Genomic DNA, 12798 nt, shown 5'->3' with positions numbered 1-12798 from the left:
GAGATTATGAAGTGTTGATCATGTTGTTGTTTTTGGGTGGTTTGGGGTTTGGTTTTTTATGGTTGGTTTTTTTTAAGGTATGCCCAAAACATTTTAACATTGTAGGAGATCATTTATGCCCAATTTGTTTCCATATGCTGCAGTAATTTTAGATTTTTAAGTGTTTTGAGTGATTTTTGACATACGCAACGCATTTATAAAGTAAACAAGGTTCTCATTCTGTTGTTTAACATATTATCTCTGAATTTATTACCTTTGTTTTGAATACTACTTTGGTATACCTTCAGGAAGTCATATACATGTTCAGTAAAACTCTCAAGAAAACACGTTAATTTGTGTTTCACATGCAAAGAGATGTGGTAAGCCAGCAATTTGTTATACTCTGAACTGTGGGTTGTTTTTTTTCACCGTTGTTATTGATGTGCAACCCTATCTTAATCTCTAGCTGATAAATAAATAATAAAGTTTCAAGCTTGGGTTTTCTTCTGTTTCCAATTTGGGTTTTGTTTGTTTGAAACAAACCTAGATGGTTAAAAAAGAACAAAACAAGGAACCCGAAAGCAGATGCCCTCAGTTGAAAGCATTTCCCAAACACTAAGCCATTGCTCTAAGCAGCCAGCCAGAAACAATATCTCTACTATAGAAAGAGGAAAACCATGTTTTTATAGGACATGAATCATTAAATGGCATTCAGACTGATTCCACTTACACTTAGGATAGCTGTCCCTTCTGCAATTATATTAGGAAATAGGTAAACTCAATGGCAGAGACAATTTTTGAGACATGTTGCAAGAGGGAAGGCAGAATTTCTTTAAAGAGGTACATCTCCCTACAGCCACTGATGACAGCCAACAGTGACCCAACAACCAGCTACTGAAAAGGTCATAGCACCTTCTGCTTCCTGTCCAAAGACAGGTTTCCCACAGAATGAAGAGTCAATAGTTTGCTAGGAAAAAAAAAATAATCCTTTGGATGGTCAACTATTGATCCTGAAGAGCAGAAGAGAGTTGTAACTCACTTTCAGACAAGGCAACTGCCTATTTAGCTGGAGAACGAAGCGATGGCAATAAAGGAGCCTGTTTACGACTGCAGAAACCAGAACACAACACAGTAGTAGACCTGGGCCATGTTCAATAATACTTATTAAGTTATTAACACTCCCTGAAAACAGGAGGAGAAACTGTTTGGGAATCATTCTCGATGCCCAAATGAGACAGACAGACTGCAAAAGATACAAGACATTAAATACTGGCAAGGTAAGTGATTTCCTGTGGATTACTTGTCCCACTCCACAAATTGAAGTCCATAAACCCTAGAAGATTCTCCGTCTGTATAGTAAGACTGCCTAACATTTTGGATAGCAATCAAACTAGATTACTCTATAGGAGTTTCAACTAGTATTTATTAGGGAGGACACTCAGAAGTTATGATATTATACCATTACCTGAATATAAGAATCAAAACTAGAACATGAAAAAGTAAAGGGATGCAAAGAAAACAAACCAGTTGTTCATATGCCAACAGCAGAACCCTTGATAACAAAGAAAGCGAGAAAAATTCACTTCTGATAAGAAATGCAATTCAATGCTATTTCTGAACCCTATCAGAATTTTTCAAATTACTTCAACGTTAAAAAACACTGGGACAGACAGCAAGTAGCATGGTATAATAAAGACACCACTATCTGCTTTAAAGTGATTGCTCACTTCATCTAGAGTGGATACGGGTCAATGTATTAACAGACACATTACAGTCTCGATATCAATAAAGATCTGCAGTCAACTGCTCAATTAGAAAGGAATGTGATGAAGAGCTCTTTCAAACAGAAATATGACGCGAGAGGAAAGACTCCAGGAAGGGAATGCATACCAGGAGTTTTTCTCAACAAAATATCCTGATGTTTCTGAAAAATACAAGTGATGAACTTCTTAGGGAAAAAAAAAAAATTAAAAATCACAGAAGTCAGTCAAGGGTAAAAGTATATTAGATACTGACTAGAAATCAAGAATCGAAGTTCAGTTGACTATAAACTAATTTAATTCATTGTGTGTGGATAAAAACCAGTTCTACATAACACAGTGCTTTAAAAGAGATAAATTCCCATCCTCAACAGAATGAAAACTAAGTAGGAGGCAAGTGTTATATATAAAGGTGAAAGCAATGACTGGAAGTCATATGAGAATGACTTTTTGTTAAACAACAAGCATAAGCAAGCCTCTCTAGCAAAAAAAAATAAATATAATCAAGGAAACATTACATAACAAATGCATGAGGTGGTGAGTTCTTTGGACAATGGGCTTCTTCCTGGTGCCACACAGAACTGTTCACCTAAGAATAGAGATGCTTAGGTATGCTTAGGAGAATAAAAACTGAAGAGAACTTGGAAATCATTGTAGCTAGATATTTTCTAAGAGCTCCATGCAGGTCTGCAGCTAAGCAGTAAATAATCCTCCAGATTACAGTGAGGTAAATATAAAAAGAGGAAGGAAGCTGAAAATATTTCTGTTCACAGCACCTGCCAGACTGTTAGTGACATGCTATGTCACCTTCTGGCATTCTCAGATGAAAACTTGGAATGAATGCAAGTAATAACTACAGAAATATCCAAGGTCTAAAAATCATGCCTCAAATCCCAAGAAAGCTCATCCTGCTTAATTTAACCATGGATTTAAGAACTGAGATGGCAACAGTATATATACTTATCCACATATGAAAGACTTTTGATAACAGATGGCTCTCTAACCAGGGGAGAAAAAAAAAGAAAACCCACACATGATGAGATCCTGTAGCTGACCACTGAAGTCTGACAAGTTGAAACTGGAAACAAATATTTTACATTAATATTCAACCCAAAGGATAATTAACTACAGAATTATCTCACCTAGGGTTGTGGTGGAGCCACAAGACGTGCAGAAGTTTCAGCGGAAATTTTGGATGGGACGTTGAATGCAAGGGGATCTGGACAGGTGGGATCAATGGGCTGAGGCCAATTGTATGAGGTTCAACAAGGCCAAGTTCCAGGTCCTCCACTTGGGTCACAACAATCCCCATGCAACGCTACAGGCTTGGGGATGAATGGCTGGAAAGCTGCCTGGAAAAAAAGGACCTGGAGGTGTTGGTTGCCAGGCAGATGAATACGAGTCATCAATGTGCCAAGGTGGCCAACAGCATCTGAGTGTGTATCAGAAACAAGGTGTCCCGCAGGACCAGGAAAGCGATTGCCCTCCTGCACTTGGCATTGGTAATGTGTTCAGTTTTAGGCCCCTAACTACAAGAAGGACAATGAGGTCCTGGAGTGTGACCAGAGACAGGCAACAAAGCTTGTGAAGGATCTGAAGAACAACTCTTCTAAGAAGCAGCTGAGGGAGCTGGGATTTTTAGTCTGGAGAAAACAAGGCTGAGGGGAAACTTTTATCCATCTCTACAAGTACTTGAAAGGAGGTCGTAGCAAAGTGAAGTTCAGTCTCTTTTCCCAAGTAACGTGATAAGACTAGAGGAAATGGCCTCAAGTTGTGCCAGGGGAGGTTTAGATTGGGTATCAGGAAAAAATTCTTCACCAACAGGATTGTTGAGCACTAGCACAGGCTGCCCAGGGGAGCAGTTGAGTCATCATCCCTGAAGGTACTGAAAGGGCGGGTAGATGTGGCGCTGAGTGACACGGTTTAGTGGTGGACATGGCAGTGCTAGGTTAACAATTGGACTTGATGATCTTAAAAGTCTTCTCCAAACTGAACAATTTTATGACTCTGTCTCGTCTTACTCAAGAGATTAGAACCACTGATTTCTCCTGTTGCTTCTCCAATCTTACTCCATCTCTCAAGAGGATCCCTGTACCCAGACTAGTATTTACTAGCAGTAAAAAAATCACAAATGTGAGAGCAGAAATAAAGTTTTATTTGCATAAACAGATTAAATGATTAGGAGCCAGAGAAACAGTCAGAGACATCCTCTGACCTGCTTGACTAGGCAAAGAAAAAATGCAGAAATAAAGTGACTAACAAAGCTGCCATCACCAACAGGAAATCTACTGCACATCTAGGAACAGTCAACACTGTATTCAATGCTGAGGAAAAAAAAACCAAACCAAAAACCAAACCAAAACAAAACTAGATGCTTAAAAATACCAACATACCCAATAACTTTAAAAAGGCATAATTTTTCTAAAAAGCCATAGCCATTAGCACCACCTATGCAGGTCAATGCATATCTCTGACTTTAAGTCACAGCACAGAGAACTGACTTTCATCCCTCTGGTGAATTAGCTCCTCCAATGTGCTGAGGAAAAAGCAACACCCATTCTCATCTCGTTAAGATCCTCTGTGAGCAACACTCATTTCTGCTTGACTAGAAGACTGGACAGGAACGCATGCAAGTTTTTTCTATAGGACAATGAGAACACCCTGAAGTAACTTCCGCTCTGAATGTTTTGACTTAAAAGTGTCCATTCCTATTCTTCAGATGTCAGGATTTGGAAATTGAGAAGGATCTCACTTTAAAATACTCACGTGCATATGCAGTATCATGAACAAACGGGAAAGACAGTAAGACAGAATGGTCTTAAGCACTACTGCTACACAGCTTTAAATCTTCTCCTCAAATGTCTATCTCTTGTTATCTTGAAATAGGTATAGAGACAAAAGAACAGATATGAAGTTGAATTGAGGCAAAAAAAAAAAAATTAATGGCACTACCTACTCTGTAAGAAAGCCTACTGTTACTAAAGAAACATGTTTCTAGATTTTCTTTACAGCCATACTTTTGAGACTACATTAACAGCTTATACATTTGGGAAGAAAAAAAGAACAAGTTATGTTCCTTTGAATCTGTCCAAGAAACAGGGAAAAATGGTTCTGGATTAATGGCTCTGGATACTGTTGTGCTAACACAACTTTATATTCCTCTCCTTGCAATGCTCCACATGAATAGAGGCCTGTTTTCCCACATTCAGTGTTTCCTGTGTCTGTAGCCACCCAAAAGGTATCTCCATGGCAGGATGCTGCAACTCACCCTAAAGCAATATTCTTTTTTCAACCACAAAAGAGTAAAACAATTAATTAGCATGACATAATATTTTGAGAGCTGCTAGACCTATACTTAAGGCATGGGTGCATCATCAAGTTACTACGGTGTAAGCTGAGGTGTGAGTTTACTAAGTCAGCTACTTTATAGAAACTGGCCATAGATATACTCTTACCACACTGTATACAGGGTAGTTTATCGCTTTTCACCTACAGGGTGAAATCTATTTCACATACTACTTCACATATCTATTTCACATGTACTAGGAAGAGAAAAGGAAAGAGCTTGAAACTGGTACAACTTAGCAGCTGGCCAACTGCAAATGTAGATATCGCCTCTCTCATGGCACTGTGTTTACACGTACTGTATTCTCAGAATTAAGAAATCCCATCTGTAGGCTATATATTGATATAATATGATGCCCAGAAGGTATCTACCAAGGATCAGTGTGCTGCTGTTCTTTTGTACATGAAGGAAGAGGTCACTCCAACAACCAATTTACTGTTCCCAGGACTACTTTTAGCATAAAACACCAGAACTAACAGATACAAAACAAGTAAGCCAACCCATCTTTTAAAGAGCATGTAGGGAGAGAGATATAATTATTACTATATGTTTTAGATACACTCAAAGACTATTACAACAGCAGTTAGTACACTGCACAGAGAAATTTGCAGAGCTGCTTCCATTCTCCAGCAACTTAAGTTTTAATCACTCACTTGACTTTTCAGTTCCATTGCTTTGCTTTCAGTTTCAGAAAGAAAGTTTCATCAGGTAAGCACCTCAAAAAAGTACTCTGAGATCATTAATTTCTGTTCAGCAAACGTGTATTTATTTTCTCATTATGCAGAGGCTCTGATTTGCTCAGGTGTCACAATGCTCAAAAGAAAACAAAACAAAAAGGAATGAGCTATAAAATCCCAGGAGATAATACATGTAGCTTTTAAAAGACAAGGGAAAAGGATGATTTCCAAGCCACTACAGTTTTTGAAAACATCCTAAACAAACTGCAAAAGGAAAACAATTAATTTCAAGACCTCAGGTTGTTCCATGACTTGTTGAAATAAAACAGGAAAGTTGGGGATAACTGTACAGTAAGGACAAGAAATGAATAAACAACCTTTTAAGATCACATGCAGAGATATAGCTGAGTAACTCTAATGAGACTTGACATGTTAGAGGGTTAAAGGGACATTAAACCCTGTAGGCCTCATTTTTTAAATCTTTCAAAGCAATGAAGTCTGATTGAAAAAGTCATGTTGATTTTGTTTATTCTGCTCCTGCTATGTTTTTTTTTCCTCTTTGTATTACATTTTTGACATTAAAATACACTACATGTTTTTCATTGTTGTCAAATCAGATTTCAAGTCTAAGCTATATATTCTGCCCACATTAAATAAGCTGTATAGAGTCACATATAAGGACTGTTTCCTCAAGCCAGAAATAATAATTGTCAATAGCTGTGCTTTTTTTTTCCCTTTTAAAGGCACAGTGCATACTTGAAGACAGCACAATAGTTCCAAGCAGAAAATGAGTAAATGCGCATTCATCAGCATCGCACACAAATATGTGGTATATGAGAAAGCAATGAGAGGAGAAGAGCTAAAAACGAAGGTTGAAACCAACATAAAACAACATATCAACCTAAAAAATGGAGGTTGAACCAACATACAATAAGAAGTCACCATACCAACATACTGTAGCTGATCACTACAGTAAGGTAATTTTTAAATCATCTAGAAGTATTTTTTAAAAGTGCTGTAGTTCCTTAGTTCTAAAAAGTCTCGATTTACATATACATTTTCAAATACTTAAGCAACAGCTATGGAATAAATCCTTCACCTCTCACCGAAATACATACAGCTCTGGACTCAGATGTAACTGAAACCATTTTTCAGAGGAACTAGAAAAGATATACAGCAAGAAACTGAATATGCACTGCATTATTTAGAAAGGTAGAAGGCAAGTTGTAATGGAGTTAACACTGGGTTATCAATGTTGGATCTTTTGCAACTCCTGTCCATGGTCAGAAGTTGTTTGGTATTTCTCTCTGCACCATAGTCCCTTCAAGTAGCCTAGTACCCCTGTAAGAGTCCTGCATAATGAGCTGAGGTTGCCCAGAGCTGCAAATGCTACTTAAAAATGTTAAATCCATTCTGATGATGCTGTACTAGGTTGCTGTGTTCTAAAGGTACATTAAAAGAAGACATACAAGATGAAGACACTCAAACGCTTCAAGATAACCTGAAGAAAGAATGGGATTTCTAGGCATTTCAAGTTCCACCTGAAGCCTTCACACATGATGATAATATTTTAACTGAAATGCTGTATAATCATCAGTTGTCAGAAAGCTAGCACAAATCAGAGTAATTATTGAAATCACATTTTAATTAATTTCAACATAGGAAACAAATCCTATAGATTGCAGGACTGAAATTAATATATTGGAGTTGCTAAGTTTTTATGTAATAGATTTATAAAGCACATCTATATATTTTGGGAGCTAAATTCTGCAGTAACACAGAGAGATATTAACCCTCAGGACTGTCTTCTGGCAGCCCTCACTCTTTTCATACTCTGCCTATGAACTCCTTAACAGAAATGTCAAAAGCTGTCATGATGCTATCAGTCAACAGGACCATGAATCTCTGATCTTGTTTTACCTGTTCCCCATGTATTTTTTTTATCCTCACATAATCCATCACACACAAAATAATCTTTGCCTCCTCTTCAACAGCTTTCACAAAACCCACAGCTCCCTTCTTCCTACCCACCAGGACTCTCATTACCCTTCAAATCCTTCGCCAAAATTCACATTTTCCATTAAACTGTCCCACTTTCTTCTTACTAATATTCCTAAGCATCCCTTTCACTTTTATATTCCAAGTGACTTTGTTCACTAGAACTCCTTTCTCTTCATCTTCGCCACAAACACCATCACAACGTAAACTAAAACAGATTCAAGTCGCACAACCTCAGCTCTGGAAGTCCTGAAACCACTGTTTAGTGCTGAAAATCTACACAACTTTGTGAAACTTAAGTACCATAGCAAATTTAAACAGCCCAGCTCTAAGCTCTTGAGCACCCCCTAACACATATCTTTTATTTGCACAGCTGGTTAACTCTCAAAAGAACAGTGAATTGCACTACCAGCAGCGCTACTGAACAGTGTGAACGTACAGTGCAGCTGTTAAGTAGAGATGACATCCCACTTTATTAAATGTTTTTCGAGATCTAAACAGAATGAGTTCTGTTATATTTATGAAAAATGGGAATATACTAAATGAAGCAGAAAGATGTGTGAAACAGCTTTTTATTTTCCAGTAAATTCTGATTAACTCAGAGAGTCCAGATAACGCAATTAACGCGGATCGGTAATAATTTGACACATTTGAGAAGAATACGTTGATGGTTTTGCTTGATGTCTGTGTATTGCTTTTTCACCTCCCACCCCAGTCTTTACAGGAATCACTTTGCTACTTCAAGTTTACACTGTAATTAGTTGTGTTTCCACCCAATACATCATAAATTACACATGAAGGCTTTTCAGGACAGAAAAGACTCCTCGTTTTAGGGCAGGCTAAGAAAGGAATCTACTGATATAACAGCTGGCTGAACAAAAGTACTAACAGCACACCACCGTGAAGACAAATAAACAAAAAATATGAGCAACTCCCTTAAACATCCTTTTTAAGCCAAGAATTTGCCTTGCAGCTCTTTTAACCATAAAATTGGCAGCGGTCAAGAAAAGGGAGAGGAAAGGTAAGGAAAGCACTGAAGTAGGTCAGTTCAAGCCAGCAGCTGGAAAGGCCAGAAGTGAACGCTTTCCATCATCCCTGCCTCTGCGGGAGGGCTCCGGCTTGTACGAACTCGAGCAAGACAGGTATATCCCCGAAGCAAAGCCAGCGCTTTGCCACTGACAAACTTTTCGCAGCTCCGCGAAGTCAGGCAATGTTGGCAAGAAAACCCATCCTGGCACGAAGCCGGGCATGAAGCCGCTCCACTGCCAGACCCGGTAGCCGGGAGGGCCCCGCGAGGCACCGGGACAGGACATGAGGCAGCCCCGAGGCCAGACACGCGGAGGGGAAAGGAAGGGAGCGGGACGCTCGTAGCGGACCCTGGGGAAGGGCTGTCCGCAGAGTGGGAGCGGGGTGCCCGGCTGCGTCCCCTCACTCCTGGTCGTGGCGGTGGGGCAGAGCTGGGCGCAACGGCCCGGCGCCGGCGGGACGAGGCGCACGGCGCCGGCTCCAGCTCCCGTCCCGCGCCGGCACCGCGGGGCGGCCGCGGCGCCCCTCCCTCGTCGTCGCCCCCGCGGCGCCCAGCTCCGCCACGGACTCAGGCGAGGCTCCCTGGCCGCGGGGGCATGCGGGCTCCCCACCTGCCGCCGGGCGGTAAGGAACCGCCGCCCTCTAAAGTTTCCCTGGGCACTCACCGGCGGAGCTCATGGTGCTCCCCACGCGCCGCGCCGTCTCCCCCTTGTCCCTTACACCACGGCCCCTCTGAGGGCCGAGGAGAAGGAGCCCATTGTTCCCCCGCGCCGCCACCCAGCAGCGACAGCAGCAGCCCCCCCCCAGCGCCGCATAACGCCCCGCGGCCGGCGGCGGACTGACCGCCACCAGCGCCCGCCGCCGTCCCGCGGCGCCCCCTGCCGGCCCACGCCTGGCCCCGCCCCCGCCCCCCTTGCTCCCCCCCCTCCCCGCCCACCAGCCAGCCCCGCCCTCAGGGCCCCCGGAAACCGGCGCTCGCAGTGAGTCTTGGGGGTTGTAGTTCGCCCTGGCGCGAGGCAGGGCCGGGTCGGGCGAAGGAGGGGAGGGGCTGCCGGCGGCGCGGCGGACTCCGTTTCCCAGAGTGCCCACAGGGGGTGGCATGGCGGAGAAGGATGACACCGGAGTTTGACGAAGAAGTGGTGTTTGAGGTGGGCGCGGGGGCGACCCGGGGCGGGTTGGGCCCGTGTCTCTCCGCCCCTCGCTGGGGCGTTGCGCCGCAGTCCCCGGGGGCGGCGTGTGCCGGGCGGCCCGCGGTGACCGTTGAGCGTGAGGCGGGCGTGGGGCCCGGCCGTGGGCAGCTCTTTGCCGCGGGCAGTCGGCGGCGGGCGGGGGAGGGCGGCAACGGCAATGGCAGCGGCGGGACCGGCAGGTCGGGGTGGTGCTCGGCGGGACGGCGTGCAGTGTCTCGCGGCCCCGAGCAGTCTGGGCACTGGCGTCGCGCCGCGCCCCTCCGTGCAGGCCGAGGGCGGGACTGCGAGCGGGAGAGAGAGCCGGGCTGGGGAGGGCTCAGTCGGCGAAGGGGCCATCCTTTGTGCGGCGGGTCGGCGGCTGGCCCCACGTTTCGGTCCCGGTGAGAGGACTCGGGAGGTCGGTGTCGGCAGGTGTTCCCTCAGAGCCGCCTTCGAGAGCTGTGAGGGGCTGAGGAGGGGTAACAGCCGGCGGGGTGTCGGCGCGGTGCGTGTCAGGCACCGCACCGCCCTGAGCTCTGAACACGAGTTGGGGGCAAAGGTAGTAAATCCCCTGTGTAGCAAATAGATCCCGCTTCTCAATCAGTGCAATACACTTAAAAAGTATATTTCAGCATGTGCTCATTTGAGTAGTAAGTACTGAAACTACCTTTCTAGTATTTTTATTATTTATAGGGTTTGCATAAAACTTTCATCAGATAATGGGGCCACAACATCATCTTGGCCTTATTTAAAACAGCATCTGTGTGTATCTGCTGTTACAGTTCAGTAACAAAATTGGATCAGTTTACAGCAGGTAAATGTAGTTGCATCTTCATGGAGAGAACACTTGTTTTTGCAGGTACCACAGAGAAAATGGTTACAGAGAAATACTGTCTTTAAAATTGCTAATTATTCTAATAATAATAATAATTCTCCTGATTTTACCAAGATGCAAAAAGCTCTTTAAATAAACAGTTATTATTTTTTTCCTCATCAGTGTTAGTATTGCCTGTAAATGGCTTTGGTCTGTACCACAGAGTTTTGTGTTTGTCCACAACCAACCTTGAATCGTAGCGATAAAATCTGTTATTTATATTGCTTCTATGTTAAATCACATCATTTAATGGGATAAATCCATGGTGAGAATTTCTTTCATGGGGATAATGCCTGCCTTACTCGTTTCCCTTCTTGAGTAAAAGTTATAGTCATTTTACAGCTCCACAATTCTTGAGGCCACGCAATGGATCGAGAAAGTTTTACTGCATAGGGAGTAAAAGATTTCTCTGTATCATTCTCTGCAAGATCATAGAATCGTGGAATGTCTGGGAGTTGGGAATGGTCCCAACTCCCTGCTAAAGCAGGCTCACCTCAATCTGGTCACACAGAAACAAGTCCAGGCAGGTTTTCAAATCCTCCAGAGAAGGAGACTCCATATCCTCCCTGGACAGCCTGTGCCAGGGCTATGTCCCCCTCACAGGAAAAAAGTTTTTCCTTATTATTAAGTGGAAGTTTTTATGTTACAGCTTATGTTCCTCTAGTCCTGTCATTAGACACCAATGCATCTCACTATTTTCTTTGCGTTTTGGGAATGGATTTCTGTCACTAGTAAAGGCTCTTTGATACCTTGCTGTATGAAGTGTGTGTATACAGACACATGTCTACATATGCTGAGTGATGTAGGTGTAGTAATGTATCTTTCATATAATAGGGTACAACTATACTATCATGCAAGAAACAGTGAGGAAAATACAGATTATTTTCATTGGTTGATTGGTTGAGGTGTAGAGCTCAGTGAGATATTTGCTGACAATAATACGCATCTTGAAATATCTACAAAAATTATCTGAATAAGTACTCAGTAGGGTTTGTGCTGTTGTAAAATGAAGGCACCACACAGATAAGCTGGAGATGGGAGTTAACAAAGATCCAAAAAGTCTTTGGGTAGTTAATGTTACAACTTTTTTTTTTTCAAAATTTTTTTATTTCTTAGGTGCCAAACTCTCCCCCTAATTATTTGTCATTTCTAGTATGCAACTAGATTTTTTTCCTGCACCTTTAGTAGGTCACTTTGCATGTTGCTCTTCACAGTTCACCATTGCAAGAGACTTTCAGCATTTAGACCTAGATTACTGTCAACAGCTGCTTTCTCTGTGCTTCTGGAGCTTTTGTGAACAAGTTAGCAGTCAAAACCATAAGCGGAGTAGTGTGGTAATGAAAGCATAGTCAGGAAAGAAGTGTTCCTTCATGTTATTAATACCCATCAGAATTGATAGGAGAGGTATGCTTCACCTATTACGTGTCACAGTTATGCCCAGTGTTGTCTTCTGCACGTTTTTCAGGTCACAGCTCTGTGCAACGGGCCCTGAATACATCAATGACAGCTGTCTGAGTTACAGATTTTGCAGCATCAAACAAATGATGGCCCACTAGTAGATATTTGTGAGCTTCCAAGGACTGGTCATTTTTCTTACTGTCAAAGTATCTTTTCTATTAATGTATCTCTGAAGGAAAGGAAGCACAAACATGGCATCACTGCCCTGGGAAAGCAATGTTTTTCGTGCAGTTCAAGAACCATTGCAGATCATTGTGATTGAACGATAATGAATGACAGGCATTCACTCTATCCAGTAAGTGCTGCCATACACCATCCAGTTTATAAATGAATTCCTACAGCGAATAGTGGTTTTTGTTCACCTACTGCATAGTCCTCAGCACTTCAGTTCTTGCATTTTTACCACCAGTTGCTTTTGGTAGTTAAAATACTACAAATACTGGGAGGAGGGGAGGGACGGCACCCAAGAAATACAGAGATGCCCCTGATACGCATGGCCTGGGCTAGTCTG

The 12798-nt window shown here is 42.7% G+C and overlaps 2 protein-coding genes across 3 annotated transcripts in view; one reads left to right on the top strand and one right to left on the bottom strand.

Annotated features, from left to right (window-relative positions):
* FGD6 (FYVE, RhoGEF and PH domain containing 6) overlaps positions 1–9545 on the bottom strand; it is a 71958-nt gene extending 62413 nt beyond the window's left edge. The window contains exon 1 of the mRNA XM_062015413.1: positions 9452–9545. Within this exon, the coding sequence (XP_061871397.1) occupies positions 9452–9464 (13 nt within the window). The 5' untranslated portion in view covers positions 9465–9545. The remainder of the gene's footprint in view (positions 1–9451) is intronic.
* Positions 9546–9806: 261 nt separating this feature from the next.
* VEZT (vezatin, adherens junctions transmembrane protein) overlaps positions 9807–12798 on the top strand; it is a 58609-nt gene continuing 55617 nt past the window's right edge. For both annotated transcript variants that reach the window (XM_062015392.1, XM_062015383.1), the window contains exon 1: positions 9807–9934. In XM_062015392.1, the coding sequence (XP_061871376.1) occupies positions 9899–9934 (36 nt within the window). In that variant the 5' untranslated portion in view covers positions 9807–9898. The remainder of the gene's footprint in view (positions 9935–12798) is intronic.

This window comes from Colius striatus, chromosome 1, assembly GCF_028858725.1.
Source record: "Colius striatus isolate bColStr4 chromosome 1, bColStr4.1.hap1, whole genome shotgun sequence".
Lineage (NCBI taxonomy): Eukaryota > Metazoa > Chordata > Aves > Coliiformes > Coliidae > Colius > Colius striatus.
This window is presented reverse-complemented; position numbering and strand designations above follow the sequence as displayed.